The sequence below is a fragment of the Mycteria americana genome, chromosome 3, assembly GCF_035582795.1.
Source record: "Mycteria americana isolate JAX WOST 10 ecotype Jacksonville Zoo and Gardens chromosome 3, USCA_MyAme_1.0, whole genome shotgun sequence".
NCBI classification, from domain to species: domain Eukaryota; kingdom Metazoa; phylum Chordata; class Aves; order Ciconiiformes; family Ciconiidae; genus Mycteria; species Mycteria americana.
Window position 1 is genome coordinate 8,382,807 of NC_134367.1, and position 27,548 is coordinate 8,410,354.

Here is a 27,548-nt window from a genome sequence, read left to right on the forward strand (position 1 = left end):
AGCAGAGCCCCGCGCTCCCCCCGCCCGGCACACCCCCGTGCCGGAGTCCCCTCACCGGCTCCAGCGAGGCTCCGGGAGGCCCCAGGGAAGACGGGGAGCGGCTGTGGTGGCAGCCACCGCCGCGCCGCATAGCAAAACCCAGCCGCGGGGAAGATGGCGGCGCCCCCCTCCCCAGGCCCCTCATGTCGTCTCACACCGCCCCTCCGTGTCCTTCCGCCGGAGAAAATAGTCCCTCCCCATCACCCCCAGCCCCTCGGGAAGAGGAGGGGCCGCCCGTGGGGACAGCGATCCGGCTGCAGGGCCAGCACCCACTGGCGGCCGTCCCGGGCAGCGGCGGGGCGAGGCGGGACGGAGGCACGGCCGGATCCCTCCGCGCCCGGCCGCCCAGCGTCCCTCGCTGCCGTGGCAACCCGAACCTGGGCACCGTCCCCCGGGCTCCGTCGTCGTGGGTAGGCCTTCCCACCAATCAGAAAGGAAGCGCCTGGGTGAATGAGCCAATCAGGAGTGAGGACAAACTCCAGGGCCGGTGAGAGGCAGCGCTACCAACAGCGCCAAGCCCGAAAGGACGGGACGAGCCGAGCCGAGCCGAGCCGAGCCGAGCGCCCTCCGCCATCCTTGAGGTAGAGGCAGGGAGACTACAACTCCCAGCATCTCCGCGCGCATGTCTCCCGGAGCGAGGCATGCCGGGAGTAATAGTTCGCAAGCGCTGCGGGGGGGGGGGGGGGCACCTGGGGCGACGCGCAGGCGCAGTCGGGCTCCCCGGGGGGGGGGGGGGGGTGTTGCCGTGGAGACGCCTCAGCGGCCTGGGTTCCAGGCGGTTCCCGCCCAGCCAGGCGGTTCCCGGGCCGCACGCCGCGGCCGCGGGCAGAAGCCGGAGGGCATCCCGGCTGCGCAGCCTCGGCCCAGGCCCGGCAAGCCGCCGCCTGGCGCAGATGACCGGCCGCCTCCGGTCAGCCCAAAGGGGAAGGCCGTCAGCAAGAGCCGCGGGGCCCAGCCCGCCGTGCCGGGGCCTGCCGTCTTCTGCCAGGCTTTTTGTGCTTGGTGTCTGGCCACGAAGCCCGAACCGGAATGTCTCTCATTCTTTCTTGGTTTATAATTCAAATACATCCTCACCGCTTCATAATAAATGCTCTAGCCTGATGTCTTTATGACAGGCCATTCACTACACTGCCCGATAAGCCTGATAGCTTTATTTAATTGCAGTATTAGTGTCATTTCCAATACCCTCATGTAAAATAAACCCCTCTAGGTTGTGTAGCAATAAAGCCACAAGGTTCATCCAGAGTTTGTTTACTAAATTGTATTACAAGATTTCATATGTTATCGTGTAATATTGACTTCATGAAACTCAAATCTGATGTGTGATATGGCTATACTCTAGTGATAAGAAAATACTACTTTTCTACTAATGAATTACTATTTGAGCACAAAGAACCACTGGTCTGCAATTTTTGCTAGCACCTAGTAGCTGGCCAGGACTGAAGTAAACAAGATGCCTATTGGCAACTCTCTGAAGATTTAATCAGCATCTAACTTCTCTTGTTGCTACTTACGCAGACAACCAGAGATACCATCACATGAGAGAAATGTCAGATTTATTCCCAAGCAGCACCCCAGTAGCTTTGCACTGACCCAGAGGTCTAACAATAACCATGTTAGTGCTCACCATTTAAAAAGAAAATAATTTGTGTTTTGGGTCAAGCCTGGCCCAGAAACCACCCCCAACCTCCCTATTTCTGCTTTGATCTGCTGGTTGTAGCAAGATTTCTCTAACTTCTTAGTGTTTTCACCCTGCATTATTTCCTCAGTGAGAGGAAAATTAAATGCCAGGAAAAAAAGAACCCAGAAATACTTACACTATAAAAATGTAACTGGACTTTCATGGCCTTTCTGATAAAGGTGACTGCCTTCCTGCTGGTCTATTCTGCTGCCCTCTTGGTTTTAGGATTTTTGTTATTTTGCTTATCTGAGGTCTAGCGTTACTTCTGCTGAAACTCCTAAATTCCACTTGGAGGAAGATCTGGTTTCCAATATAAAAGGGGAGGGGAACGAACATTTATACATCTATTTCTTTTTACAAAACAGAAGGAAAATGAACCAGCTGCAGGCTTTGCTGAATGACAGTCTTATCAGAACAAAGCATGTGGAAAACGCAGCTATCATCGACATAAAGGAAAGAAAAGTCTGTGCATCAACCTTTGGCTTTAATGTAAGAGATCAAAGAGCATCCTGGGAAGTGACAGCAGAGGTAGAAACTCCGGGAATCTAAAGCACAAAGTAGCGATAATGGCAGGGAACTGTGTGCTCTGCTAAATACACTTGCTTCTTTCAGCCTCGGAGACCGAGTTACAGGGGTACAGCCTAGCTGCTGTGTTGAGAGGCTGTCTTGCAAAGTTGGTTGCTAATTGCACATCTTTGATTTCTGGAAGAAACATGCCATTTAACTGGCATTTTCAAGGAGTCCTTTGTAACTGCTTTGCGCTTAATGATTCTACCAGTAAAGCAGATGTACGTAGGTCCATTCTCTGGCACCGAGACCTGCTGGTGTGGAATGTGCCGTGCCCATACTATAGCCACAAAACAGAGTGGCTGTACCAGGGGGCCTATGGGGAGCGGTCCTGGGCCATTCTAATTTTGCAAACTGTACGTTGGAATTGTTTGGGAAGGTGCTTGCTGGCCCAGGCCAAAACTGTACCCGGACTGTTCCGACAGTACTCAGAACTGCTCCCTAGCACCTTAAATTTGCTGGTATAGATATAGATTATCTGTTTTCATTGTCCATCAGCTGATAAATAGCAGAATAACAGCACTTCTGGTCATATCATATTATATGGCAAGACTAATATGCACTCCCTGACACAGTCCATGAACTTTCTAGGAGTTCAGAAACGCTCCCCACACCACCATCATCCTTATGTCATTGGAAGGCACCACTTCCTCTCCTAATCCCCATGATGCCAGCTCTCAAACATTTCCCGGCAGTTTTTCCAGGGGTACATACTGCTACCCTTGGCATGCTCAGAAGAACGTGTTCAGAAGATGAAGCTCTTGTTAACATAGCCCCATCCCTGGGGACAGATTCTCAGCAGGGAGAGTCATCAGTCCACTAGGTAATAGTGACATCGTCTTTAATATGTAAATGATCTTTAATATAAACCACAGCTTTTAGAGATGCCAGCCTGCTGGCTCTTCAGCAAGGCAGATTACATGCTGAGGTCCAGAGCAAAGTCCTCAGCCAGTGTAAATTATCACCAGTTCCACTGAGTTGAAAGAATTTCAGGCCAGAAGGGATCACTGGATCATCTCATCTGAATATAAATCTGTCAAACCAGCGACCCAGTTACACATACACTGAGCCCAAGAGCTCATCGACATGAACAGACTTGTGACCTTTGTAGACTGCTCCATTGAGGTGTGATGATCTGGTCTGGACTTGCTAAAAGTTACACTTCCCCACTGAAGACTAAGAATATTTGAAATTGGCATCCTTGGGCGAGCTCTGCGCAAGCCCGGGGAAGGCTGTGTCCTACCCTAGATTGCCTTTCAACAGAAGGGTCCAGTCGCCACGGTGCATGTTGCCTACCTAGAGAAGTGTCACTGAGTAATGGGACTACACAGACAGTAATCACAGGCTAAGCAGATTGTTTCAAATGAGACTTTGAAAATATAGCGGACTGCACAGAAACCAGGTCTAGTTTCCAAGCCAGGCAGGCTTTTTTAAATTTCTTTTTTTACATCATAATTTTAAGTGAACTATCAAAGACAGTGGGAGGGTGGAAAGCAGTTCATCATTGCACAGAGGTGCATCTTTGGTCCGTAACACTGTGTTGTACTAACACAGGTGCCACCAGAGAATGCTTTAAGCCTTATCTACACTTTCGACAAGAACTTATTGCAAGTTAGAAGGGGAGGACTCTGCTTCAAGGAGAAGTACTATAAATGTGTCCGCGCGGATGAGCATTCCATCTATCTCCAAAATGTACGTTGACAAGAGCTGTGGCCATCCTGAGAAATCTGGAGACTTCCTACTTCTTTCCCTTGCTGCCTGGTTACAGGAATACCGTGATGCAAGCAGAAAACCGTCACATACTTCTTTCTTTCTTTCTTTCTTTCTTTCTTTCTTTCTTTCTTTCTTTCTTTCTTTCTTTCTTTCTTTCTTTCTTTCTCTCTTTCTCTTTCTCTCTCTCTTTTTCTTTCTCTCTCTTTCTCTCTCTCTTTCTTTCTTTCATTCTTTCTTTCATTCTTTCTCCATATCACCTTCCCAGCAGGTGTGGAATGAAATTGGTGCAGAATACAAAAAAGTGTCAGCTGTATAATACAAATTTAATGGGTAACACCATTCATTTCCCTAACACAAGCTGCAGGGCTTGTCACGTTCTCCTTTGAACCAGTTAATCTCCTTAATGTGGCAAAAACCGACCACTTCATTTTTTTGCTGGGTTGGTTTCTTGCCACATTAATGAATTAATGAATCAGGTAATCGGAGGGCCTGGCAAGCCCACAGGCCAGAATAAAGTAGCAGGAGCAGGTAACTGGGTTGGGGGAGAGAAGAGACATGGGTGAGCAGGACCTTGTTTGACAGCTTACTCGCCTTGTGGGACTCCAGCCTCAGTAATTCACCTATGAAACTCAGAAACTGAGGACACGGCTGCACGCAGCCATTCGGATGGCAGAATTTTGTTACTACTGCTGACTCACACCATCCAAGGTAAATACATCCAACTGGTTATTACTGGGGTCTTCTTAATTCTTTCCCTCCCCAGTAAATCCATCCTGAAATGAGCTAAGCAACTTGCAGAACAGGCTGAGCAGCTCTTAAATTTGGATCCTGTTTCAGAAAAATGCAGTACTTCGCGATGTCTTTTTCCATTCCTTATTACAAATGAGTGAGGCAGAGTCTGGGAGGCAGGGTTCATAAAACACTGGGCATGCTTTCATGTAAATACTAGTTGTTTTATTGGCATTTATCAATGCTTTTGCATATGACATTGAGCACTAGCATAACACTTCTTCAAAATGCTGTTCAATAATACATTAATTAACAGAAGTGAGAATAGGCAATATAATAAAGCATTTGACTGTCTTGCTTTAATAGTCAGCAGTCGTCAGAACATGCACTGTCACTGTCTGCATCCTGGCTTACACTTTGAGACAGTATTTGCCTTTTTTTCCCCAAGAAAACAGGTACATTGGCAAAGAAAATGCCTGTAATTGGCCCACATTGTAAGGCAATATGTATACCTCTGTATTTTTTTAGAACCTTGCAACCTTATACCAATTTTCCATCTTACCTAGCCAGATGGAGGCCTGATAGTTGTGAAGACGAAGACTTTCATCCTGGTTGCTACTTACAAAGTGGGCATGTATCCCAGCGTGTGCGTGGAAGCTGTGGAGAAACTAGGTAAGAGAAATGCCTGCATCTGCATGCCTGCATGCTGGCGTCTCATTGATTAGCTCCACCCTTGCCAACAGCTTCAAAAATTGATCTGATGAACTACCAAATCCTGAAAATCTAGGAAACTGAATACAGACCTGGGTTATTGCTCCATGGCTAAACCCCCTCCTGACACCTCATCCCACTGTGCTAGGTACACATGCTCCAAAGCCTCTATGGGTATGAACAGGTTGCAGAGCTCTCTCTTTCCTTGGCTGTTCTGGCACATGTTTTCTGTTAGTCACCCTTCAACAAAATGGGACCTGACAGCCACATTTTCTTGACCTCATATGCCTAATGCGAGGTCTTAAGCACACTTTTGTAGAGCATCAGCTTTGATACTCTGCTTCACAGTCCACTTCTTCAGTGACACATGAGCTAAGGGTCTCAAACATTCTCAAGAAAGCCTAGTCTCTAGAAGAAAGCTGGAGTCTCTTTTCGTACATGTGAATCTTGAGACATCATGAAGCTAGTTTCCTTGTCTCACAGTAACAAAGCACCTCTTCTCAAACATAAGTGCCCATTTCCTTCCCTCTCCTGAGTTTCCTTTGTGTGAGTCCTCTTAAGTTCCTCTCTCCTGGGCTCGCTTTAAAGACTTAGTGTTAATATCTCTTTGTTCCCCGTTCAGGAATATCGCAAACCCCAGCCCTTTGCAGACCAGCTGCAGAATCCTGATCGCATCTCAAATGTAGTTTTTCCCTTTGCGCGAGGTGCTGGCAAGGATTAACTGCTCTTCATTGTCCTTGGTCTGGGAGATAAATAACAGAGTTACAGATCTTATCTATGGCTGACTCCATATCAAGGACACAATAATTTTATCACATCATCCAAATGGATAAAATGCATAAGAGCAGATTCCCAGAATAGCCTTGATTTTCACTGTAGGGGTAATTCTAAGGAATTTCTAAGTAATTTCAAGGATATTTCTAAGGGATATTTTGTAAAGCAATAATCTCCAATTTAACCTATGTATATGCCCATCTCCTTTCACTGAATAGGAATGAAATGATAGGCCCAGTATGCTCCTAGCCTTTGTTCCTCACTTAGGTGCCTAAAAGTAAGTGGAATTAATTTGTTGCTCAGTAACATTTTTCATTAGACCTTTTTCAAAAGGCTTTTACAATTCAAAAAGCTATGACCAAGAATAGGATTTTTAGAGACTATAATGCAGGTTTGAAAACAAACTTGCCTGCTGGACCCTCAGAAGCCCGATTCTTGGCTGGCGGGTCTGTGCTTGGTGCCAGGCTGGCAGAGACTGGCCTGCACTGCAGCCTCTCCACTTCTTCACACTTCACAGCCCCTGCACTTTGTTTAACCAAAACGCACCTGACTGCAGACAGGCCAGGAGAAGAGGGAAGTGGAGGCCTCTGGTTTTTGCATCTTTCCTATGTTTGTTTCAGCCTCAACTATCAGAGCAACCTCAGGCTGCTTTATGTTACGTTCTGCTTTCTGTTGTTCTTGGCCATTGTTTTTGTCAGTGTCTCATAGCAGGTTGAGCACAAAACCACTGTAGCAGCACTGCACTGCCTAGAGAGCCTCGATTTCCTTGCACTCCAGACATGATTCTGCCTCATCCCTGTCATATTTAGCAGCTGTGAGGGATCTATCAGAGATTAGGTATTATAGGTCTTTGTCACTGACATGTATGGCCAGCACATTAACTTGAAATTATACAAATTTGGGGGGACATTTATGTGCTGGGCTATGAACTGAGGAACAGAGAGAGTTCCCATCCTGGTAACATTTGGCATAAGGTAAGGACAAACAGCTTCAAGCAGTAACCTCAAGGACATCCACTGGGTTAAGTCTACTGAGAGCATCAATAGGAGTTTTTAATCACTGGGTCAAAACACATATGAAGTACTACCAAACCAGAATAGTCCTGCCAGGTAAGGAGTGTTTTCAAGGGATTGTTTCCATCTAGGGCAGCATGAATGAGACTTACTAAATCTAAGAATTGGGCCTTATATTTTAAGCTAACTTCTGACTAGCTCTATCCTAGTCTTTTATCTGCAGTACTACAAATGGAGCTGGAACAGATCCAAAAGGTGCCACCGTGTTATTTAGCCCCAAGTCTGGCTGGCTGGCTCAGTAATAAATTCAGGAGCCATATCATAGCTGATACTAGCTTCTTTGCTGCCACGGAAGGAAGGCAGAAAGCGTAAAGTTGGAAGATTGCAAAAAATGTCAACACTTGCAAAATTCTGTAACAATTTCCACACAAGTTATATGGTCTTGCAAATAATCACATTGTCCGTAATTGGCCACTGTTCCTGAGTAAAGTCTAAGGTCTAAGTGTTTCCAGGGCCAGATTTGCAGCGGTTTTGACAATGTGTATTCTCTGGAGTTTATTCTTGCTGTTCTGGATGATTTCTTTGCAAAAAGAAAACAAAGTAGCTTTTCTTCGTGTGTTACAAGAGAGTTCAGAAAATGATTTAAAGTGCTCAGTGTTTATTCTTTAGAACAGATAATACCTCATGAATATAGGTATTAGTATTTTTAATTTTCAGCTAGAAATACTGCTGTCTTCTCTTCAGTACAGCATAGTCTGAGGTGGATTTGAACTTGAAAAAAAGCATCTCCATTACAGCAATGCTGTATGATTTTTATGATTTTTATATTTGTGTATGATTTTTATCATTGTTGATTTTTATTTTTTTTTTTATTTCCTTGTCTTATTATAGCAGACTACTTTAGAGAGAAAGGTAGCTAAATCAGCAGAAAACTTGAACTTCATCAACCTCAGAAGGACTGCTCATGAGGAAGTATAGAAGTTTGAAGCATTACCCAATTTAAGCAAGAAACTGCTGCTTTACAATATTCCAACTGCTGAGTTTCCTTCTTCTGGTTTTTCAAGAACACTTGAGGGCTTGCTGCTCATAAGAGGACTACCCTATGTGTCTATCTAAGTTTCCTAACTGAATTGAAAGTGATGTCTTCAAGATTTGGTTTAAGATGCTCTGCTTAATCTTTCTAATGTTGTCTTTTAGCCTGTTTCCAGGTAAGAAAATTATTAATCTCACTAAGCAAAGTAAGTTCTCTAATAGCATCACAGCTATGCGTAGCATCACAGACCCAAGGGATGAATGAACCTGTTACATTAACAGATTTTCAGATTGTCCTGTACATTTTTGAATATTACAAATAAATCACATTTTTAACATGTCAATTTGCCTTATCATTGACCACTATAGAAAGTTATTTTAAACTGTAGTGGATTGCACAGTTCTGTGAGGACTGGAGAGGAGGGACAATGTCACTACCAGGCTTGAATCACTGTGTGTACTACAGGACATCAAAGAATGGCAGTCTCAAGAAGACCGGGCTCCATAATCTTTTCATCTGCAGAAACAAATAAATTATCAGCTCTTTGAGTCATGTGTGAACAAAAGAATTTTTAGCTGTATTTGATTCTAAATTAGTTTCAAAGAAGAGTTTAAAAGCCTGAATCCAAAAATCTCAAAATTGATAGGAAAAAAATCCACAGAAGAATCCCACACATGGGCAGATGTATGATTTATCATTTTTAAATACTCTGAAGTGTCACTTTTATTCCCTGACAACTCAAATACTCCAGAGCTGGTGACTAGGACACGGAGAAAGGCATGATCTGCTCCTTCTCTCTCTGAGGGAAACAGTAAAGCTCAGCACAGAGGTGTGATCAGGCAGCTAAACATCAGGTAGAAACACACCAGGTTGATGGAGGTGAACCAGTAAACTTTGAACACTGTTGTCTTACAGGAACAGAGCACAATAAAGCCTTCTCAGGTGGATATATAGCATAAGGACTGTCACAGCTCACATGCCCTTAATGCAATTTACGTAAATCTGGTCTGCACTACTCAGAGTTCAGAAATCAAACCATCAGCTCAGTGCTCTGCCCAAGAACATACAAATACGCACGCATCCAGCTGTCGCGGATGGAGTGAGGGTGCACTTCGCTCGTTAGAGAGAAGTAAAAATATAGTTTATTGACACAGAATAGGGAGTTAACAAAGTTCAGTGCAACAGTGTTTTAAAAAGATTCGATGGCGAGGCACACTTGATTATTTACTGCATAGAGGACAGGGTCAGACAAAACGGTCAGGGAGACCCTCCCGTTGAGTCATGAGGTTTGGAAAAAGATCCCCTTGCTTTCTAAACTTCTCAGAGAGGAGTCTAGGTGCGGCTAGATCCAGTCCTAGTCCCAGACTTGGTCAACGGTTTATATCTAAAGGATTATATGTGCACAATCAATCCTTTATACCACTTAGCTAAGATTTCAAAGTTTAGCATGCTATTAGTCACTTACTGAGGATCTGTTGCGGCAAGGAATCTCTCAACCTCGAGGAGTAACCTTGAGAGGCGTCCCTGCTCAAGGGGAGATCCTGGCGTGCAGCCCACTGCCATGCAGGAGAGCTCAAAGGGCTCTTGGGCTGCTCACTGTTTATGGGGGTAAGATGATTGACCCATAGTCATATTTGCATGCTGACCACAGGTTTTAGTTTCTTGGGTGGGCGCATTGCACAATAGTCCTAGGCTATTGTGTTGTTATCTGTCTCCTGAATCCACTTTGAGCCGATGCAGCCCTCGTGACCAGATGCATCCATTACAATCGCCACTGGTGGTTATCACCTAAGCAGGGTTGCAGGAGATAAAGGTCGGGGACGGCGGAAGAACATCGTCACACCAGATCGGCACAGCAAAGGCATCAGACCAAACCTCCCTGTGTGCTGGGGGGAGCGGCGGATCTCTACCTCAGTGCCAACAGGGAAAGTAGATTTCTGCCTCAATCCGTGGAATAAACCAGGTCCGTGGGTAGAAATAACGGTGAGATGTACTAGTATTTCTGACTCTGCTCATCTCTTTCCCTCCAAAGTAAAACACAACCTCGTCCTGTTCCACCCCTTGACTTGCTGGGGAATGGCTGATAGCAAGGGCAGAGCTGGGAGAGGAGGAACTGGGATCAGACTGGGTTCCCGAGGACCGGCTGGGTTCGTTCCTGGTGCGGAGAACGTCCTCCCTTCTTTACAGGAAAAAGGTGAGTCACAATTTGTGCTCGGGAACCACATAACTTCTTTAAATTGTTGTTTTGGGCCACTGCTGGCAGATCTGACAGTTTGAAGTTGCTGCACTTAGAAACTTGGTTTTCAACTCCTATGGTTTTCTGTGCATTTGAAAGCAATGTAGATATTCGGATTCTCACTGTATTTTTTTTATATTTTTGTGGGTCTGCTTCTAGCAACAAAGAAAAGCATTTATAAAAATGCAGTTTAGTGGACTGCGTTGGAAGAGGGACAAAAGCTTCTTTCACATCTTATTTTTAATTGACTAAATTTGGACAGATTAAGAGGGCAGAAGTATCTGTTACAGGGTAGTATTTGGTGGGCTTCCCGTTAAATTTTTGTGCTAATACAGACAAATCAGGTTTAGCTGAAAACAACAAATAGACAGCCAGCCTCTGAAAGAAAAGCCTTTAAGCTACCTTTTATACAAATAATTGCAAGCAAGCATTTATTCACTGTAAAATAGCCACAGAGCACCACCCCGTGGGGATTTACATTCCTAGGGTTTCAAGGTGTTTATCATTCCACATTTGCAGTCTTACAACAAATAATTAAGTACGCACTTAGCTTTTCCTGCGCAGATATCATAATGCAAGTGATTTTTACAGAGGGCACGGTGATCTGTCACACAATGCTGTTTCCTTGAAAAGGCTCTGGCTTGCAGTCCACGCCACGCACGTCTTTGGGCAGCAGCCCTATACTGTACTCTGCAGAGTACCAGCTCTCGGGAAGTAACACAGTTGTTCCCGTTGTGTTTCTCTCTTCTTCTCATTTCCTTCCACCCAGCACTCAGGGGGCAGAGAGAAGACTGCTCCTGATTTGATTGTGCCAGGCAGGAGAAGGCTTGACAGCTCAGCCCATCTCAACAACTGCTGGTGCCAAAACTGAGGAACCCAGGAACAGTGACTGAGGAGTTACTTGAAAGAATCCTGCAGCAGCAGGACCCTCTACCAGCGCGCATCAGGCACACAGGAATCACTTGCTCAGGCAAGGGAAATAAATAGGAATTTTTAAAACCATTTGCTATCTTTCATTTGCGCTAACTCACCGTTGTGCCTTTCTGTATCTTCAAGTTGCCATCTATGGGCTGAATTGTAAGGCAGCACTTACATTACTTTAGATGTGTCAAATAAAGGCTCTTTCTGCTGAGAGTTTTAAAATCCCATTTGTGTATACCGTTTTAAGGGCCTGCGTTCTTTAGTCCATTGAGCACTGGGGCCCTAATCATGCAGGAAGTCGAGAGCAAAGGATTTTATTTTCATTTGCGTGCTACTTTTTACAGTTAAGGTGGGTGGGAGGTCAGTGCTGCTGGGACCACGCACAGCTCTGTGCAGAATTAAGGCCTATGACTTGATGCAAGGTGATCTTCGTAGTTTCTCAAATGGCTTTTGCAACGATATGTTGTGTCCCAAAGTTCATGTATTTCATTGCATTGTAAGTCCTCAGCTTGCTCTGGCAGCCCTCCCCTCTTCTACCTTCAAACACTGTCACAGTTTGCATTGCCCGTCTGCAGAGTGGAGTCTGTGGAACTGTGGTTACTGATCACTGAGATATTCCAGCTGCACATCAAGTGTGTCTGCATTCATGCCGCGTTTTTTTGTTTTGGTTTTTTTTTCAGAGAAAATGTTGGCAGCCTATTTTGATTGCCCAGGAGGCCCAGAAAATCTCTATGTGAAAGAAGTGATGAAACCACATCCAGGAGAAGGAGAAGTTCTTGTGAAGGTCTCTGCCAGCGCTTTGAATAGGGCTGATTTACTCCAGGTTTGTGTATGTTAAGCAGATTTATGCACCTGAAAACGACACCAATTTTTCAAGCCCCTATCCAAAGTCTTGACAAATCTGAAGAGCTAAAAGAGATTGGACCTGGTGAGCATTTGGATGGGAGAGTTCATAGGGCTGAAAGAAGAGAAGTCTGAACGAAGTCTGTTGATTCAGCAGATAAATGCTTTTATTTGGGTCACTGCAATGCTGGGGTGGCATGGAAAGGCAGCTGCCTTTCAAGAAAAGATATAAAACCAAAGCTCTGGTCTTTCTAGATACTTAGACCATTCTCTGGGCATTTGAGATGAACATGAAATGTTCGACTAGCTCAATTCCAGTGTGAGAAAATCACATTCAAATTGTTAAGTCTGAGCTGCTTTAATTTGAGCTGAAAGCCATGCTCTGCAACTGGAGACCATAATACCTTCCCAGCATGGACTGGCCTGGACAAAGGGACTCGCAACAGCTTGAATTTCCACACAGACTTTTAAGAATAAAACATACTTAGGAAACATGAAGTGTTGCCAGAGGATAGAAGATCCTCAAATTACTGGAACATTTGCACAGTGCAAAATCAGGATTAAATAAATAGGAATTTAGGTTGGAGGCATGTGATGAATATTGCAGGTCATTATACTCACTGATGTGTGGCTTTTCCTTCCTTGCCCTCTCTTTTCTTTTGTTTTAGAGGAGAGGGAAGTACCCTCCCCCCAAAGGAGCAAGTGATATTTTAGGCTTAGAAGCAGCTGGGAGCGTGGCTGGGCTCGGACCTGGCTGCAAGGGCCGGTGGAAGACTGGCGATGCAGTGATGGCTCTGCTCTCCGGAGGTGGCCAGGCAGAATACGTTACTGTACCTGAAGGCTACCTGATGCCAATTCCCAATGATATGACATTTATTCAGGCTGCAGCCATTCCCGAAGCCTGGTTAACAGCCTTTCAGCTGCTGCATTTTGTAGGTGAGAGGTGTATTTGCAAATCTATCCCACCAAAACAGCTCATCTTCCTTTCTGTTATGAAATCTTCTCTTTGTTGCCTCCATCTGAACACTGTTTGCCTTCGTAGAACCTTTTTTCTGTCGCTCCATTCACGTGGGTCAGAATCCGGTATGCCAGCCCCAACTCCTAAAATCGTGACCACATCTCCCCAGTCACAACTTACTGTGCTGATTGTGTATTTCTATCCTACAAGGAAGGATATGGAAAGATGGTCAGTTTTTCTTTTCATCTATATTTCTCAACCTGAATGGCAATTTCCATTAAGCCTAAACCCTGAAATAACTTAGATGTTCTCCAAACAACTGAAAAGGCATCCTAATTCTAAAGATTTGACTTCACTGCAAGCGTGACCATATAATGAACTTTCTTACTAATTGCCCATGGACCTACAGTAGACAACATCTTCTTGTACCTTGTTTCACAGAGACATTAATTGTAGGTAAAATCCCCTCTGAGCTGATTTAAAACAGACATAAATTCACACTTCATTTTGAAAATGTGCTACAGAGGCACTAACAATAGCACTTGACAGGATTTTCCTCAGTTGACAAATACCCTTCTTCCACCCTCTTCAGCAGTAGCATCTAAACACTCCACTAAAGAACAGGAGTTACAAACAAGTAACTTTCCTTGCTACCCGAAACGCAGACTTGCTTCGAGCACTGTTGCTTCCTGCGGGTCTGTAGTCAATTAGGACCACGTCTCCAGGATTACTCGGTGCTTCACTTCCAGTAGCAATCAGTGGAACACAAACGAATGCATTAGGGCAACTGGTAGATGGTAAAATGATAGGTAGAACTGGTCCTTAACCATTACCCAGCGCTTCTGGTACTTCTCCATTGTTGAGTGCCTGATTTCTCAGTATTAACATCCTCTGAGCATGTTTTCTGTTGGTGGCAGTGGACAGTTGCGATATAAAAAGGCTGACTGCACTCACCTAAGCAGCTTGATCAAAGATGCCCAGAACTGTACAGGGCCCAGCTAAAGTCATTCCACTGAAGTTGGTAAAATGGAGTCCTGCTGTACACTGCAAGCTATGTTAGTTCTGGATTTGTTTCTTTTATGAAGGATATGAAGATGTAAACAAAGCCCACTCAAGGGTATCTCTTTCAGCTTCCTCTTCAGTATCTTCCACCTTGATCATGTTTTAATCCAAAGGTGATGCCAAAAGGGTAACCATTTCCCTTACGTCCTCCTTCAGGTAAAATACAGAAGGGCGAGAGAGTGTTGATTCATGCTGGAGCTAGCGGAGTTGGTATGGCAGCCATTCAGCTGGTAAGGCTGGCAAAAGCTATTCCCATCGTGACAGTGGGAACTCAAGAGAAACTGAAAGCAACAGCAAATGCCGGAGCAGCTGCAGGGTTCAACTACAAGAATGAAGATTTTAGTGAAAAGGTCTTGGCATTCACCCAAGGTAAGAACCTCTACGTGAAAGACACTGTTACAGTTGAGGAGGAGTGTGTACCTCCTAAGGTATATGCACGTACACTCAATTTCAACTGTCACCTTAGTTGGTGAAGGAGCAGACAGCAATAACCCCGTTAGCACAACCTAACATCCTGTTCAGCCCAAGGATCTATCTTCCTTAGTTTAATGGTGCTGTTTTCTGCATGGACTCTCTTTGGCTTTGTGTTCATTTGGGGCATAAATATTGTGCCTGTGGTATTCTTGCCTCCACAAGGAACTGTGGGACCAAATCCTTGCACTTGTCTTTGTAAGTGTTTGAATATGGGAACAAAACTTAGTTCTCTGTTAGAAAAATTTAGCTTTGCTAAGCATTTGGGATAGTTTACGATAGAGTCTGTCTCTGGATATCTATAATGATTCTTTTTTTGTGCCCGATTCTAGAATTCCATACAAATCATTGTGCCAATTCCTAATTTCAGTAGAAAGATTTAAATAAGAATTGCAGGATTGATCCTATAAAGAACAAGGTTTTAGTTTTGCCTGAAATTATCTTACCTTTAATGCAGCTCAGCTACATTGCTGAAATCTTTTCTGTTTCTGCTTGAGGTTCTGGAGTAGATATTATTTTAGATTGTGTTGGTGGCTCATACTGGGAGAAGAATCTCAACTGTCTGAGTACTGATGGCCGGTGGATTATTTATGGACTACTGAGTGGAGGTGAAGTACATGGAGATCTGCTTGCAAGGCTGCTTTCCAAAAGAGCAAGCATCCACACAAGTTTATTACGATCACGAGACAAGGAGGCAAGTAATGGCTATCCATGGTGTATACAGTTTGATCTAAAAATCGATTATAGTTTTGAGAGCTTTCTTTTGATAGCAGTGTTAAAGCGGAATCTAACGCATTATTACCAAAAAGCACCACCTCGAACTGTTACGACATACTTTGGAAAACATTGCAAAATTAAGTTATAATTTCCCTTTTCTATTTTTATCAAACGTCTCCCTTTTACAACTACTGAATCAGAGGAATGATACCCAGGATTCCTTAATGTACTTCACGAGTACCATAATCTAAAGATTTGACCTAAGACAAGTGATCAGGCAACTTGATCAAGTTGGGGGGGTGGGGAGCGGTGAGGGAAAAACCTCTATTAGATCATTTATCAAAGCAGACACCGCTGCCATTTGGATGCCCAGAAATTACCAAGGAAAAATCACTTTATGTGGACAAGTCTCAGATATTATAGTAAAAGACAGCAGCACAGAGGCCTAGGATACATTCTGCCCATGGTCTAACACATAATATTCTCAATAATTTTATCAGTTTGAGTTTAAATGGTTCTGCACTGAGCTTATACCACTTGTTTGGAGGACTTAATTCAATTAAAATGTAATTAATCTAAAAGTTTTCTTCTTGTTTGTAATTTATACCTGTCAGATGTTTACATGTCCGTCTCACTATAAGAATGTCAGAGTCTCCCTGAGAACTGTGCACATTTTGTACAGTGTGCTTAGAGAAACCTCTGTGAATGAAATGATTGGAAATAATCTTCAGAATGCTTTCATTTTTTCTGCAGTATAAGGAACACCTGGTGAAAGCCTTCACAGAAAACGTGCTGCTGTATTTTTCTGGAGGAACCTCCCCTCATCTCCAACCACTTGTTGACAGTGTTTACCCTCTGCATGACATTGCAGAGGCACACAGGCTCATGGAAGAAAACAAGAACATTGGCAAAATTGTCATCGAAATGCCCGCTTCATCTTAAAGAAAGGCCTACCGCTGTAGTTGTTTCAGGGACAGAATGTTACAGGTGTTTGACAAGCAGAGGCTCTGCCATTTCTTCTTCCAAATCTGGAATGATTTATTGTGGGAGGAAGCCAAAAAGGAGGGTTAAAGCAAAGCCTCACAGGACGCGTTTAATAAAAAGGTTCACGTTGCAGCTCTAGCATCATGTCCTGAACGTGTAAACAAAATGTCGGCGAGCACTCCTCGATGTAGGAGCAACCCGCCAGGCACCGGCTGCCAGTCTCGACTCCGAGTTCCTTTACTGTCTGCTTTCCAGAGCTTTCTCACCCTGCGTTCACCACCGACCGCGGGCCAGGCCTCTTCACCCCACGGCGACCTCCACACGGCACAGAGCGGCGGCCGCCTTCCCCGCGCACCGCGTGTTCCTGAGGCGCTGGGGCGGCGGCTGCGGGGCTGCCGGGCCCGGCAGACGCCGCCGAGCACCCTCCCCGCCGGGGGCACGGGAGGGGCAGCCCCGGGGCCGCGGGGGACGCAGCGGCTGACCCGGAGCGGGGGCACTGCCCGCGGCTGAGGCGGCCGGGCTGCGCCGGGGGGCGGGGCCGGGGGCGGGGCGACAGGGAGGGCGGGTAGTCACGCAGGTCACGTGCCTCCCCCCGCCCGTTCGCGGAGGGACATAGAGACTGGCGGGCCGTCGTGTCCGGCGCGGTGCAGGCTGGGATAGCATCCGGGTTCCCCGCTGAGGCGAGCGGCGCGCTGCCGAGGAGGCCCGTTCCTTGCCGGTGTTTCTCTCCCAGGCCGCAGCCCCCTCCCTCCGACCGGCGCCATGGCGATGCAAGCGGCCAAGCGAGCCAACGTGAGTGCTTTCCCCTGCCCCCTCACCGGCGCGCCTCGGCGCTCCGGGGCGGTGAGGAGGGGTCCCCCCGCCCCGGGCTGAGAGCAGGCGTCACCGCCCGGCCTGGGCTCCTTCCTCGTCCCCGGCCAAGGGAGCCCGTCCCCCTCCAGACGGGCCTCTTGTTTGACAGAAACACGTCAAGTGTGTAGCTGTGGAGGGTTAAAAAAGGACCAGTGAAGCACACGGACTCTCTCAGTGATGTTAGCCCCAAGATTTAGTATGTAGGCTGCTGTTGGTAAGGTTTGAAGTGAGTGCTCTGGGTCTAACACACTGTATGTTGTTTCTGCATCAGATTCGGCTGCCTCCAGAAGTCAATCGGATCCTGTATATTAGGAACCTGCCATATAAAATCACAGCGGAGGAAATGTATGATATTTTTGGGAAGTACGGGCCTATTCGACAAATCAGAGTGTAAGTATTTTAGCTTTCTTTGAAAAGTTAAGGATTTTATGTGCTTTAGTATATGCACGTTATGGTTTAACTTGTTTTGTATATTTTTTTATCATTACTATTTTCCCTTCCTTTTCTGTTCTATTAAATTGTCTTTATCTCAAAAAAAAAAATTGCTGGTTTTGGTTGGAATAGAGTTAACTTTCTTCATAGTAGCTAGTATGGGGCTATGTTTTGGGTTTGCTGATGCTGTGTGGAAGGTGTAGCTCGTGAGATCCTCCTCATACAGGGAAGGGCAACAAAAGAGACTGGGGAAGTAGTTAAAGGAACAAGGGACCAGCATAAACTTACTGCTTGGCTAAATAGGTGGGCTTCTTCGCTAATAAGCATAAAGGAGAACTAATATTTAAGGTTTCTGAAGACGTAGGTAGGAACAGTGTTACAGTGGGACATAAAGAATTAAGACATATCAGGGGAGCTTTGCATCAATGCGATGCGCTGGCATATGCATCCGGCAGGGAACTGCAGGCAGCCTCCCCTCTGGGCACAGAGAGCCGCTGCTTTGCGTTCTTTTCCACAGAAATCCGAACATGGTCACAAGACAAGGCATAATGTGGAACCCCCTTTGTAATGACTTTTGTGCTCTGTGCAGTTTTGATCTCCTTCTCCTCATTTTTGTACGCATCTTGGTGTGTATACACATGATGTCATTTGTCCTCGGGAGTTCTCTTCTAAGCAAGCACCTTGGAGTGAGTTCTTCTCATTATTAAGTTTGCTATAACTATCTTTTAGCTGAGATCTTTTGGATCTGTCAACTCTCTCCTCTCTCCAGGCTAGTTAGCATCATGTGCCCAGACGTGTCTCCTGTCCCTCCGGCAAAGGAAATGGACTTGATGGTCTGATAGGTGATCGTTGTGCGACTGGAGTGCTCTTGCAGCAGCGGGGCTGTTTTGACTCTCTTAAATTGATTTCGTGATGTGCCAAGAGCCGTATTCCATCCTAGGGAGACATCTGATCCAGACAGCCATTAACTGACAGCCTGGTCTTGTAATATTAAATAAAACAAGCTAATTGCTGTAATAAAACCTCACAGTATTTCCAGAAATATGACAGCCCCCGACAGAAACAGCTTCTGATAGTTGTTGTGGAGAGGTGAATTCCCTTTGGAGCATAATGCAGCCCATGCTCCATCACATTTTCCTGTCGTCTCTTACTCTGAACTGTGAGTGGAGATTGGTGTGGAAAGCAGGGGTGTACTTCAATATCTAGAAAAAAAACCCCAATAAATTGTTTTTTAGTGAAGTTGCGTTAGTTAATCTAATCTCAGTCACCGCTAAAGACTAATAGAACTATTTCCTATTTATTTTGTTTAACATTAAAACTGATCTCACTTGCAGTGGAAACACTCCTGAAACTAGAGGAACAGCCTATGTGGTCTATGAAGACATCTTTGATGCCAAAAATGCTTGTGATCACCTGTCGGGATTCAACGTGTGCAACAGATACCTTGTCGTTTTGTACTATAATGCAAACAGGGTATGTACACTTGGGGAGTTTTTAAGCTACCTGTCAACACAGCTAGCACAAAAAACAATTCAGTTTGAAAAGACAGTTGCTTGGATATTTTGAAGAAAAAAATCCAAACTGGTGGAGGGAATGGATTGGATAAACTGTCAGGATTTCATCTGTACTTAGTGATTTGCGTGCAAAAAATGTACCTTTGGACCAACGGTGTCAAAACCCATGCTTCTGGTGAGTGTGCGTTGGAGAAGAGGTAGCAGGGACCTTAGAACCGAACAGTGGTGACAGGATGTGAGGTCTTGTTTGCAGGTAAAAAGTCTCTAGGTCTTGATGTTCTGCCTGTTACTGATGGTGTCCAGGGTACTGTGGCATTCCCCGAGGTTGAGAATTAAGCAACGCTCTTTGTGTGTGATGTTGATGTAGTTTGTAGTGGTGTTAGTTGCGGTTACAGGGAGATAACATGTCACGAGATGAGTTTTTTGGTTTTTTGGTTTTTTTTTCTTCTTCTCACATCGTTTATTTTCCTAATTACAGGCATTCCAGAAGATGGACACAAAGAAGAAAGAGGAACAGCTTAAGCTTCTCAAGGAAAAATACGGAATTAATACAGACCCACCAAAATAAACTGATCTTTTTGGACAACTGTTTGCAAGCCTTGCTGTTGAGTTCAACTGTTTGCAAGCCCTGCCATTGAGTTCTTGAACTAAACATAGGAATTCTCAATGAAGTATAACTTTTTTTTTAATTTGATAAGATGTAATTTGACTCTTTAGATCTTCACATTAGAATTAAATCAGTGTAAAACATCGGAGGATCTGCTTTAAGATTAAATCCCCCTAAGTGGACATGGCTTCTCCGTGTTGTAAGGGTGACCTGGTAAATGCTGCATAACCACAGTCCTGTTTCTAACAGGACCTTCCAAGATGGGACCAAGCATGCGGAGTGTTTCACACCTCCTGTTCTGCCCAGTCTCCAGGGCAGACTTTAAGCGTGGCAGCCAGTTAATACCAGGAGCTCCAGGGGCTCTGCATGGAGGTAAATGTCACTTGCTGCTTTCTGAAAATGGAGTATTGCAACTAGTTTCCCTGCCACAGGGATTTTTGTGCTTTTTTAAAAAAGAAGTAAGTATGGTTTGATAGTTCATCACACCTGTATATATTGTACACAGTTTATTGCGCCTTTCTCCCCCTGGGAATGGTTGAAGGCGCCTAACTCCATTACATGATCGTTAGACTACTTCTTACCAGAGACAAAGCAAGCCCAAATCCATGTTTGTAACAAAGTTTCTTTTACACACTATAGGAAATGAGTGGCCTTTTAAAATGATCCACCTGCTTAGGTGACTTGAGTCAAAATATCTTGTTCCCAGTGATCAAGATGAAAGAGAGAAGCTGCAGTAAAATAACCGTGCTCTGATAGTGCGTTGCTGCGGCGCTGACTTAATGGTATACGAGACCTTTATTACGTGTACCAGGTTTGTACTGAGGTCAGTAGGAGCGACAGGAATACGCTTCACACCTTTTCATGTTTAGTAGAGAACACCTGACCAAAACAAAGCAGTAGATGATGGTGGTAACTTTAGATACCTGTAGTATGATTGGTTTCCATTTGGCGTGTTTGGACTGTAATATATTTCATCTACGTAAGTTTTAGATGTAGTATCTGGTGGAGGAAAAAGAAAGCATTTACATTTTGTGGCTCTCTTTTTCAGCGCTCATGTGTGATACAGTGTGATACAGAGTATACACAACCAGTGTATTTTGGAAGTGGAAAAGAATAACTTCTACCTGTGTTCTGAACCAGCTGGAAGTCCTGTGAACATTGGTAGCTGCCCTGCCTCGAGAGAGGATTTATTTGCTTGGATGTGATGTTTAACTCCCTGAGCATACAACTTCCAGCCAGTGCAGAACAGGGGCAGATGCAAACATACTTTGCCTGAGGATTTGTAATTTAAGTTAAAATTTTTTTCAGTGCGTTATACTCTCATAAAGGAATGTTTCCGTTTTCTTATCCTTAGATTTTCGTTGAAATCTGTCACTTAAAAAACCCATGCTGTTCTTGTGTCCATTTAGTTAAAGAATAAATGTGTGTCTACATAGTTTTTGCCTTTTTTCGTCAAGGCTTGCTGTGTGCCGTGCTACTCCTGCACGTGACCTTTCCTTTTAGAAAGGAAGGCATTCGTCACCTGAATGTTTGTGAAACAGGTAAGAATTTGTAGAGCTTCTGTCCCTGTACGTACATGAATGTTCACATGTGTTCAGCACCTGTGTGACAGGGAAGGATGCCAGCTGTGGGTACCAATGTCCAGCTCTCCCACGGAGGAGGTCCCTGGCAGTTGCCGTGAGCTGTGCGAGGCGTGTGAAGGCTGGCGGTGACGCTCCGAGCTGGCTGTTTCACCCCTGAGCAGCAGGGAGGGGGCAGCTGAAATGGCTGGGGTGTGATTTTACCTTTGTGCGGGTACTTGAGATCCCGTCCTGACTGGGGAGCATCCCCCTGGGACTGCTCTCCCTTCTCTTCTGTTGCGGACAGGCGTTTGGCACGTGAGCGAGAGCTACGTTTAGCCCGTGTAGTAAAAAGCTTTGTCCTTACTCTGTGGCTCTTCCGTACCTGTGTCCTTCCCTTAACACTGATGCTGCTTTTTGCAGCAAGAAGCTTTGCGGGCCCCCCTGAGCCCTCCCTGGGGTCGGGAACAGGCGATGGGAGACCGTGAGCCCCTTAACAGCTGGGGCTGTGTCTGAACTACAGAAACGTAAAGCTCTGCTGCCGTGTCATTGCCAGCTTTCCCGCTTGCCCAGCCCTGTACCACTTCTCCTGTCAGGTGCAGCTGTGGTGCACATACATTAAACGCAAAGCAGCTGTGATCTGCTGTCCTTGTTCTATATGAGCATATACTCCTCCTACCCCAGGTTGGGTTTTCACGTCTCGCCCATCAGCTTAATACAAACCGAAGGCAAGGTGGTTTTTGCCCGAGAAACTTAAAAATGTTGAAATGAATGAATCCTATTGGAGGTGTTGCCTCTATGGAACATCCAGAGCTTTTTAAAGGTTACAAACCACCCCCCCCCTCCCCCATATATGTATGTATGCCTTACATATATATGCTATGTGTGTACATACACACACGCGCCAAACACTGGGGACATTTACAGCGGTTGCTGGGCAGCCAGAAGGCCCCTCACCGTAACAGGAGCTGGAGGTGCTTGTTAACATGCTGGATTTATGCTTCTAATAAATAATAATAAATAGCGATAATAAAATATCAAAGTGCTAATAATGGTGGCACATTCCGCCAGGCTTGTTTAAAATTGTACGCAAATACCGCATTGCTTCTGTCAATAGCGGAGAGCACAGAGCTTGCACTCCAGTGTCTGTTTTGATGAGGGTTTGATGCTGTTTGAAAAACATATATAAAAAGCAATTCTTTAGGGTAATAAGATTAATAAAAATTCCTTCAATGCATCCTCGAGATCAGCAGCTTTTGATTTCTCGGAGAGCTCAGCTGCTGCCTTTCATTAAATATTCCATTTCATACTTTTTCTTCTAGTGCCTGTTCTGGGCTTTCAATGTCCCTGCACATGTAAAATGAAATAGTAATTTGTACCTGCAAGACAGAGGGAATGGAAATGGCATGCCTGGAGGATTATTTTGATGAGGTCTGCTCAAGATTTTGTTTGAAATGTAATATCAAAGGACAGGGAAATGAGTTCAGTTACACGAATGGCAGAGGGGGCAGCAAATAAGGCAGATGTTACCAGCCTCATACTCTGCATCTGTGCTGGTTTTTGTGTCTGCTCACTTCCCATTTAATTTTTCAGGAAGTAGGGCATGAAATTAAGCCTGGAAGGTCATTTTTTTCCATCGATGCTGTTTAGAAATTAGTAACAAGAGCATATCTGATTACCCAGGCAATGACAGTACATTTTTTCCAATCCGTTATATAGTGGTAATAATTATATGTACTGTGTTGATCGATGATACAATTAAATAAATTAACACATTTGCAGTCAAATAAAGAGCTGAAGATTACATTTCCTTGAAGACTTAATTTCCCTAAGTATCACAAAGCACAATTAGTTTTCCTTTCAGATTTTTTTTTAATGAAATTGGCATGAAAAATGTAATAATCTCCGCTTCCAACAAAGGTCTCCACAGAGAAAGGGCGATGGGGGAGAGAGCTTCATCAACCAACTGTAATAAGGATTTTACAGACTCGGTAATGGCCGGGTTGTACTGCTGAGGGCGAAAGGAAAGTGCACGGCAGCTCTGCAGATAGAGACGATAAGACTGAATGTGATCAGCTCTCGAAGCCCAGCAGGAACACATTTTTCACCACTAAGAAACCTAGCAGCAGCTGAACAGCAGAGCCGTGCCCTACCTACTGCTTTAGACCCAGCAGAAGCTTGCCAACAGCAGGATGAAGAGACGATGCAGGGAACACGCAGCCGTTCCAGGTACGGTGAGCCAATCCTTTGCATCGCTCTTCCCTTTCAAGGCATTCAAGAAAGGTCCCAAACCAGACACTTGATGATGTTTTCTTCTTTTTTTTTTAATGAGCAACTTAAACTGGGCCGTCGGTAGGAGCAGCTTTAGACCAACGTGCTGAAACGACCTGTGTTTGACAGGCACGGCAGGGCTACGTTACACTTAGCCCAGACATCTATAGGAGCTCACATCTGCAGCTCTGCAATACAGCCTGCGATCATAGAATCAAGAACCATGGAATGCTTTGGATTGGAAGGGACCTTTACAGGTCATCTAGTCCAACCCCCCTGCAAGAACAGGGACATCTTCAACTAGATCAGGTTGCTCGGAGCCCCATCCAACCTGACCTTGATCTGTAACCCAGTGCTGAAATCAAGACCAGCGACAGAGGCTGGAGCAGTGGCAAAGGAGACCGGGACCTTTAAAAAAAATTTGGGAGAGCTAGTGGGCATCAAACCCTGGCAGGTCTAATTTCCTATTTATTCACAGGAAATTAGCCTGTCCTAAATAGAAGAACTATTAGTGAAATGTGAATGTGTAACCTTGCTGCTGCAGTGATCCTAGATTTCCACCAAAAAAAGGGTCCCGAAAGGCTTTTCATTTCTTTACAGGGAGGGGAGCAAGAAAAACATTTACTCCACCAACCCTCGGTGAACAACGGTCTGTAAGAGGTGGGTTTTATGGGCTTATTAATTAACAAACTCAAATGCAGCTTTGTGGGTAAAACGAACATCTAGAGAATGAAGAGCGTGAGCTGTAGTCACTGGCCAGGCTGCCGGTCTTGCTTTCTGTGCTCCTTTTCTCTCTCACCTCCAGGCAGTATCACCTGGAGAGACCGACGTCACTTTGCGGTCTGTCTGCTCGTGCTAGGCGTGTTCTCCTTACGCAGACTCACACAAGGAAATAGCTCACCACCGGCTTGAAACCCTTCCATCAAAAAAATCCAGTAGTTGAAAACTATGCAAATAGTTTATAGTCAAGTTAAATAAAAATAACATCGTGACCCAGTGATGCTCTTTTTTTCTACAGCAGAGGGGAGAAATCAAGTTTAGGCAAAGCAAAGTAACAGCAAAGAGGCAGCTTTGCTGTCATTTACCTGCTCCTAAAACCAGTTAAATGACGGTCTATGCATCTTCCTGTCTCCAAAGGAGGAACCAGCACGTTGTGAATTCATATAACCATCAAATGAAATAAATATTGCTCAGCCATGAGTGCCAGGAGCCCAGCGCCCACAGTAAGTTTGCAGTAAACAGCATCAGAAGATGCAGCCTAAAAAAACCCCATGTGTTCAGTGGCCACGTCATCCCACAGTTCAGATTTCTTTTGTAAGGTGGATGCACGTAATTCTGCTCTCCTCTAGCCTTTCTCAGCTCCAGTAGAAAATTTTACGGTAGTTTTACTGTTGTAAAGGCACAGAATTGGACCAGCACTGCATGTCTTTGAGAAGCACCACTTTCCATCTCTTCAGCAGCCAAATTTTGGCCAGAGTTGAGGGGCCACCAGCAGAGCAGGGGAGATGGAGAGTCAGGAAACCTCTCTGTCCCAGCAACCCCTACTTGCACGTTCCTGGTACCTCTGGTCCCATAGAGATCTTCCACTGTGCCATCTATAATAGAAGCAGTGCATGGAATTATGTGTATTTCATGTAAGAAGAGAAATAATTAACAAAAAAGAAATGGGTTGATGATTGTTTGAAGAAATTTTTATACACCAAAAAGAATTCCAGTGGGCAGAGGAGAAAAACAGGAAATAGAAACTGTAAAGTATCAAGATTTTATTGGTTTTTATATATACTTTTCATTCTTAAATGAGACAGTATTTTTTAAAACAGCAGCAAGCAGAACGTACAAGTTGAGAAAAGTGGCAGCGCAGGTAACTCTGTTTGGCTAATGCCCGTCCATGTACAAGGCATACATTGGATTTTTTTTTTTTTGAGCACCTTTTGTGTTTTTTCTTGGTTTAAGTGTACAGTAAGGCAGTGGTTTTTCAATAAGGAATATATATATATTTATATTTATATATATTTTCAACCATCACTGTGAATTCTTCTTACATGCAAATTAAATAAAATGTACAACTTGAAAATGTTACAACAGTAGACATTTTTCTCAAAGCAAAGCTTCTAGTAAAAGGCAAATACGGACACCACAAAGTTAAAAAAGGGAAGGAAGGCGTAAGAAACCGAGCGGCAGGCGCTATTGACAGGACAGCTCGAGCAGGGAAGATTGGGATTCCAGTGAAGATTTCTCCCGCTGCTGGCAAGGCGAGAAAGAACGGATGGTTATTAACAGATGTCTCCAGCCAGCTCCTTCGAGAAGATTCACTCTAACCTGAGAAGCTCCACATCAAAGAGGAGAGTAGCATTGGGAGGGATGACCCCAGGGTGGCCTGTGGCTCCGTAGGCCATCTCAGGTGTGCAGGTCAACTTTGCTCTTTGTCCTAAGCTCATCTGGGTTTTGGATGTTGGAGAAAGAAAAAGAGAAGACAAAAAAACCAGTATTAGGAGGAAAACAAAGAACAAATGACTACGTGGCAGATTTACAGAATCGAGGAGAGCTGGGACCATCAGCTTCATCTTTCAGCTTCAAGCTGAAGTTGCCACAAACAGTTCAGATGAAGGTCTCCTGACTCCTCTGGCTTCTCATGGCAGTTATTTAAATTGCCAGAGCCAGTCTGGGAGTCACACAGATGGTTTTTAATGCATACTTTGGTCCATGCTGCCTACGCTGGAGTCAGCTGTAGGAGGTGTGAGTTCCTTCTGCGGAGCACAGGGTACACGTAACACCATCAACAGGCATTAGGAAAAGGCTCTCAGTAACGGATAGGACCAGAGCTTTGTATTCATGAGAGATCAGTGCTGAAACGCAGTTAAGTTCAGCTTCTGAAAGGTGTCCAGCAACATCTTTCCTTTTCCACCAGGGACAACTTCAAAACCATTGCTCAAACACTAATGCTGTAGGCACCCAACTTTCTGCTCTTGGGCAGATGCAAAGCAAACACTGATGCAATCCTACTTAAAAGATTTAGTTCCCTAAACTCAGCCCAAGCCTGAGGGCAGATGTCTCACCTCAGGTGCTGCTTATTCCAGCAGAGAGCCCTTGCCCCTGGGATGGACAGAAATGCTGACTTCCCTCACTGCAGATAAGCTCTGGAGGTAACAGTGCTCATCGAGATTTGGGGTATCACAAATCAAATCCCTGCTCTTCCAGCAGAGTATTTTGGGGTGGAGCATTCTCAAACTGCTAATCATGCACCATACACTGGTGACTGAATATTCATTGGCCAAGAAACAAGCCCTGATTTGAAGCAGTGATTGTAACTCCGACCTCTCTCCCAAGATCAGGCACATCACTCGACTACAAATTACGCCACGTCTCCCATCGAATTTTTTTCAGGTCCTACAAAATATGCCAAAGCTAGAGCTTTGATCACTTTAGGTAGAAGAAAAATGTGAATATGAACTTTCCCATATTCCAGGAGTCTTCATACCATGGGGCTGAGGGTATAAGAGCAGATTACTTCCCCTGGTCCCTGCAGGGGTTTGCGTGGGGCAGGCTGGCTGCTGCTCTGAGGGGGTCCCTGCAAACCAGACAGCTGGTAAGTCATGCACGGGTTTTAGGCATGGGGCAACCTTGAACTGTCAGAAGTTGAGCAGAGAAATGCAGACGCTGCTGACGTCTGGTAGTCATTAAACCAAGGTTTGAAAAATCTGCATGCTAGACATAGTAAACTGCCTTTTCCCAAGTGTTTTGTGTCACACACCGCCCCCCCCCCCCAAACCCCTCAAAACCCTGGGGTGGAAGGAGAGAGCCACAAGCTCGACTTCAGTCAGCGATCCACCAGGAGGAGCAGGAGGGCAGCGTGTTGCCACA

The 27,548-nt window shown here is 45.0% G+C and overlaps 3 protein-coding genes and 1 long non-coding RNA gene across 6 annotated transcripts in view; 2 read left to right on the forward strand and 2 right to left on the reverse strand.

Annotated features, from left to right (window-relative positions):
• The first annotated feature begins 321 nt into the window (after positions 1–321).
• Positions 322–16,721, forward strand: TP53I3 (tumor protein p53 inducible protein 3). Its single transcript, XM_075497819.1, has 9 exons — positions 322–620; positions 2,086–2,209; positions 3,842–3,979; positions 5,296–5,401; positions 12,098–12,240; positions 12,929–13,196; positions 14,437–14,649; positions 15,249–15,445; positions 16,222–16,721. The coding sequence occupies exons 1-9, from the start codon at positions 490–492 to the stop codon at positions 16,408–16,410; spliced, it is 1,509 nt and encodes a 502-aa protein (XP_075353934.1). The 5' UTR covers positions 322–489; the 3' UTR covers positions 16,411–16,721.
• LOC142407986 (uncharacterized) lies at positions 4,968–9,888 on the reverse strand. Its single transcript, XR_012775111.1, has 3 exons — positions 9,726–9,888; positions 8,698–8,776; positions 4,968–6,182 (listed from the first exon to the last, which is right to left on the reverse strand). It is a non-coding gene; the product is annotated as an uncharacterized LOC142407986 (long non-coding RNA).
• Positions 16,722–17,077: 356 nt separating the features above from the next.
• Positions 17,078–21,292, forward strand: SF3B6 (splicing factor 3b subunit 6). The gene is made up of 4 exons (XM_075497824.1): positions 17,078–17,244; positions 17,576–17,694; positions 19,071–19,209; positions 19,729–21,292. Exons 1-4 carry the CDS (start codon positions 17,215–17,217, stop codon positions 19,816–19,818), a joined length of 378 nt encoding a protein of 125 aa, XP_075353939.1. The 5' UTR covers positions 17,078–17,214; the 3' UTR covers positions 19,819–21,292.
• A 2,027-nt stretch (positions 21,293–23,319) lies between these two features.
• The window catches only part of FKBP1B (FKBP prolyl isomerase 1B), a 52,443-nt gene continuing 48,214 nt past the window's right edge, over positions 23,320–27,548 (reverse strand). The window contains exons 3-4 of one of the 3 annotated variants that reach the window (XM_075497822.1): positions 26,007–26,125; positions 23,320–25,282 (exon numbers count right to left, since the gene is read on the reverse strand). In XM_075497822.1, coding sequence (XP_075353937.1) covers positions 25,201–25,282; positions 26,007–26,125 — 201 coding nt within the window. In that variant the 3' untranslated portion in view covers positions 23,320–25,200. Of the gene's footprint in view, positions 25,283–25,441; positions 26,126–27,548 lie in introns of those variants that run through there. The other 2 variants (XM_075497821.1, XM_075497823.1) reach the window with 2 other exon arrangements.